The sequence below is a fragment of the Pyrus communis genome, chromosome 16, assembly GCF_041283825.1.
Source record: "Pyrus communis isolate YQ-2024b chromosome 16, ASM4128382v1, whole genome shotgun sequence".
In the NCBI taxonomy this organism is placed as follows: Eukaryota; Viridiplantae; Streptophyta; class Magnoliopsida; order Rosales; family Rosaceae; genus Pyrus; species Pyrus communis.
Window position 1 is genome coordinate 12,702,279 of NC_142580.1, and position 4,072 is coordinate 12,706,350.

Sequence of the window (4,072 nt, forward strand, 5' to 3'; positions counted from 1 at the left end):
AATCTTGACTTGGGAGACGAAGGAAGAACATATTATCAAATATGTGTGCTTGGAGTTGCTCTATAAATAGAGCACTCCGTATGCTTTCAATGTAGAGAGAGCAGAGAAAGAAAGAGAGGAAGAGGAGAGGAGAGAATACATAGAGTTATCTTTGTACTCCTATTATTTCAAATTATAAAGAAAGCATTACTGCTGCCCGAAGACGTACTCCAGTCACACTGACTGTAGAACCTCGTAAATTTTGTGTCTTATTTTATTTATTCTACTGCACACACACCGTCGATTTTACAACAGTAATCTTTTGTTATACTCAGCATGCAAGAATCTCTCTTTCTCTCTAAATCTCTCTCATGCTATTCCTCACTCTAGTTCTTGGTGTCTGTTTCTTCTTCTGCAAGATTACAATTTTACTAGGGTCTCTGATCCAAATTACTTAATGTAGGGGTGGTTTTTAAATGAAGATTAAGAAATTGAGTGATTTCGATTATAAAACTTACACAACAAAATACGTTATGGGCAAGAGATAAGATATGGACATTTCCATGAAAAATGAGAAGGATTATCCGTGAGGAAATCACAATTCCCTTCAAATTAACCTCTGCAAACAACTTTCGTCCATATTTTCCGAATTCCACCACGTACGTAATGATCTTCCCAAATATGTTTATAAGACACGTCGATTTTGTCACCTTTAACAGCAGTCACCTTGCATGTAATGTGCACAGCCAGGTTTGGCTGTCCTTACTTGCGATCTCAAGGAAGTGATAACTGCATGCAGCAATGCGAGATGAAAATGAGTGAAACTTGGCAGAAGGATCAATGTAAAACACAGTGCAGGCAGCAGGGAGTTTACCAATATCAGGGGCAGGGGAAGCAGCAGTGCGAGCAGGCTTGCCAGGGCCAGGGACGGCAGTGCCAGGAGTTGTGCCAAAGACGATGAGGCAGCTATATCAGTGCCTGGATCAGTGCCAGATGCAGGGGCAACCGCAAGAGCAATGCCAACAGATGTGTTGGCAGCAGCTTGAACAAGGGCAAGGAATAAAAATGGTGGTCAACTAGTCATCTAAAATTGCATGTGTAGAAGCAGCATGCAGCAGTTATGCTTTGCTAGAGTTTAAAAAGTAGTAATACTACTACTAGTCTACTAGTATGTTGCTCATGTAAAGTGAGCTTTAACTTGAGTTTGTGTGTGTTCAACAAGGATGCCAGAGCTCTAGCTTTCTGCAATTAATCAACCAATAAAAGTTTATGCCTACACATCTAGTTTTTCAATATAGATTTATACATGCACTTAGCACTACGATTTAATAATATTACACTTCACTTGTAAATGAAAGATTTTAAGTTTGATTATTACAAAAAATCCTTATTATTGCTAGCCTATTATAAGACTTCTTTCTCTTAGTGTCGATAATATCGTTTGTATAAAAAAAATTTTAAAAAAACATCCCACATTAGTGGTACCATTTTAAAGGGAAAAAACCCATCGAAACCAACACGGAGCACAAAACCTCTACCAAATTTTGGGTCCGGATGTCTGATACGGCTGGTACAGTACAGCCACCGTGGGTGTTAACGGAAACGGTAAATAACCAAACAGGAATAAAAGAATGGAAATTTAGTATATAGATTAAAAGCACAAAATTTCGGTCAAGCAAGTTTAATCTTCTCAAATGCTAGAACAAAACAAGCAGCAAGTAACATGGTCTTCTAAGTTCACAAAAACATAAACTGAACCCTACTTAAAAGGAAATAGCAGAGGCAGCACTTAAGCACCAACGATCTCTTGCTGCACCTCAGGCGCTGCTTCTTCGGCAGGCCTCTCAACCTTCACACCGACGTCTTCGCCACCGTAAACCTAGTTACACAAAACCCATTTCATTAAAGTTAGCATACGGCCACAAAATCAAGAAGTACAGATTTTCAAGTATCGGTCCACCGAACATGTTACGGCAGAAAGAGCAGAAGGGGCATACCTCCATGAGCTTGGTGAGATCAAACTTGGGTGCCTTCAAGATCTTCACCTTCCTAATGAAGACATTTTGCAACGGATAGATGCTCATTGTAGCCTTCTCAATCTCTTTACCAATGCTCTCTGCAATGAACTTGCTGACCAAGCCCTTAAGATCACTGGATGTTGCCTGGGCAATCATGATCTCGCTCATCTTGCGGCGGATCTGACAATAAACGTAGAATTATGGCATCAAAAACAAACCTTACTATGCATAAGCACAATTCATGGTAAAGATACATCAAGCAAGTTATTAAAGTAGAGCATTGCTTACCCGCACATTTTTTTCTTTTCAAGTGTGAACGGTTGAGATTTAACTAAATATCAACCGTTCACTTGTGAAGAAAAATGTGCGGGGGAGTATTTACATATTAAGGTATACATTACCTGTCTGACTTGGCTAGACTGTGCATAGCAGGTCCTCTTGACCTGATTTGGACGTCTCTTGGTAAAGCCAATGCAGAACATCCTTAGGGTATAGTTGTCAGTGGTCTTCACATCCACATGAGCTTCAATCAAAGTTTGCCATTTACGCACCAAAGACCTAAGCTTGTCAGTGGTGAAGTTCATTCCCTGAATTATTCAATAATTCATGAGCACCGGTTCATTAGAAATCATACAAAAGATACCTAAAATATACATATATGAACATAAAAATTGAAGCATACCCAGAAATTGGTAAGAACAGTCTTCCCTTGGACATCTTCAGCTCTCAACCGCATCTTTCTGTAAGCATGTTCCTCATCACCCTGAAGGTCGGCGAGTGATACCTCAAAGACTCTATGTTTGAGTCCTTCGGAAGCAATCTGTTAAACCACAACTACTTGTTAAAAGCATGGACTATGTCAACAATTTAAATATATTTTGCACAAGCAATAATACATCTAAAACTTTTGTCCAATAACTACTGATGCATGGAAATATTTCTCAAACTGAGATATTGCGAAATGTAACAGGCGTAACAGTCATTCTATTCTACTTAAAAAGGCAAGCGATTTCCGCACATCCCTGTTCTACCCTTCCGCCCTAGAATTTATATACGGCATTTGAATAAGAATAAACAGAGTGCAGAAGGAGAACACAGTATGCGGAAACCATTTGACAAAATAAACTGAATACTGCAAGCACAAAACCCAAATCGCCACTCCAAATCCCAGCCTTCCAGACAAAACAAAATCAGGCCGTCCTAAAACTCTAAACAAAAGAGTATAATCAACACATTTGCAATCCATGAGCTGAGAAAAGCAGGGCTCAACAAATGCACCATTCAACAATAACCGCAATCTAAAACAAAGATCGCTAGATAAAAACAATACCTTGGTACCCTGAGTACGGGAGACGAGGGTTTTGCCCACATTCTGGTGGTTGAACAGTTTTGGGGCCTTGATGTCGTACCAATCCTTCTTGGCAAACGGATCAACCCTATATTTTCATTTCACAAATACAAATTAATTAATAAATAAGCAGGATTATCACAAAATTAGCAAATCACACGAAATGATAAAGAAAAACAAAACTGAAAAAAACCCAGATCTGTACAAGTCCGTGTATATGTATAGGTGTAAAAAAAATGAGCTTACGCTTTCTTCTTTCCTCCTTTCTTCGACTTGGAGATTCTCTTGTTCTTTCTGTGTAATAACAAGGGTTAATGTGTCAGTGAAAGATCCAAAAATTCAAGAGCTGAAATATCTTAGTGTGTGTAGAGAGAGAGTACCCGACGGCCATGGCTGGAACTGGAGGAGCTCGAGCTCGGGGTCCCTGCAAAGAGATGAAGGGAAAAGCGGCAGAGAGAGCAAACCCTTGTCTTTGTAAAACACAAAACCCTAAACACTCTGCTTATATAAAAATGGGATAAGATCTTGGGCTTAGGTTATGCTCGGCCCACACTTTGTTGTTTTCAAATACAATGTTTGGGCTCTCGTGTTACGTCTGGACCAAAATCCGGAGTTTGTTTATAGCGTTCAAGTTCTAGTCCAACTACTTAGGTTTTAAGCGGAGGTGTAAATAAAAAGTGTATATATGTCGGTGTAAATAATATCGTATGTAATAAAAAAATTATTT

General features: G+C 39.2%; 1 protein-coding gene across 1 annotated transcript; it reads right to left on the bottom strand.

Annotated features, from left to right (window-relative positions):
- Nucleotides 1-1,603: 1,603 nt before the first annotated feature.
- LOC137730759 (small ribosomal subunit protein eS1y) lies at nucleotides 1,604-3,864 on the bottom strand. Its single transcript, XM_068469719.2, has 7 exons — nucleotides 3,726-3,864; nucleotides 3,592-3,639; nucleotides 3,328-3,433; nucleotides 2,680-2,817; nucleotides 2,399-2,584; nucleotides 1,977-2,177; nucleotides 1,604-1,858 (listed from the first exon to the last, which is right to left on the bottom strand). Exons 1-7 carry the CDS (start codon nucleotides 3,734-3,736, stop codon nucleotides 1,769-1,771), a joined length of 780 nt encoding a protein of 259 aa, XP_068325820.1. The 5' UTR covers nucleotides 3,737-3,864; the 3' UTR covers nucleotides 1,604-1,768.
- Nucleotides 3,865-4,072: the final 208 nt, after the last annotated feature.

Excerpts from the sequence above, each read along its gene's own strand:
- LOC137730759 (XM_068469719.2), bottom strand. Across the intron at positions 2,818-3,327 it reads CCCGTACTCAGGGTACCAAG|ATTGCTTCCGAAGGACTCAA; the intron begins GTATTGTTTTTA and ends GTGGTTTAACAG. Across the intron at positions 2,585-2,679 it reads CTGTTCTTACCAATTTCTGG|GGAATGAACTTCACCACTGA; the intron begins GTATGCTTCAAT and ends TGAATAATTCAG.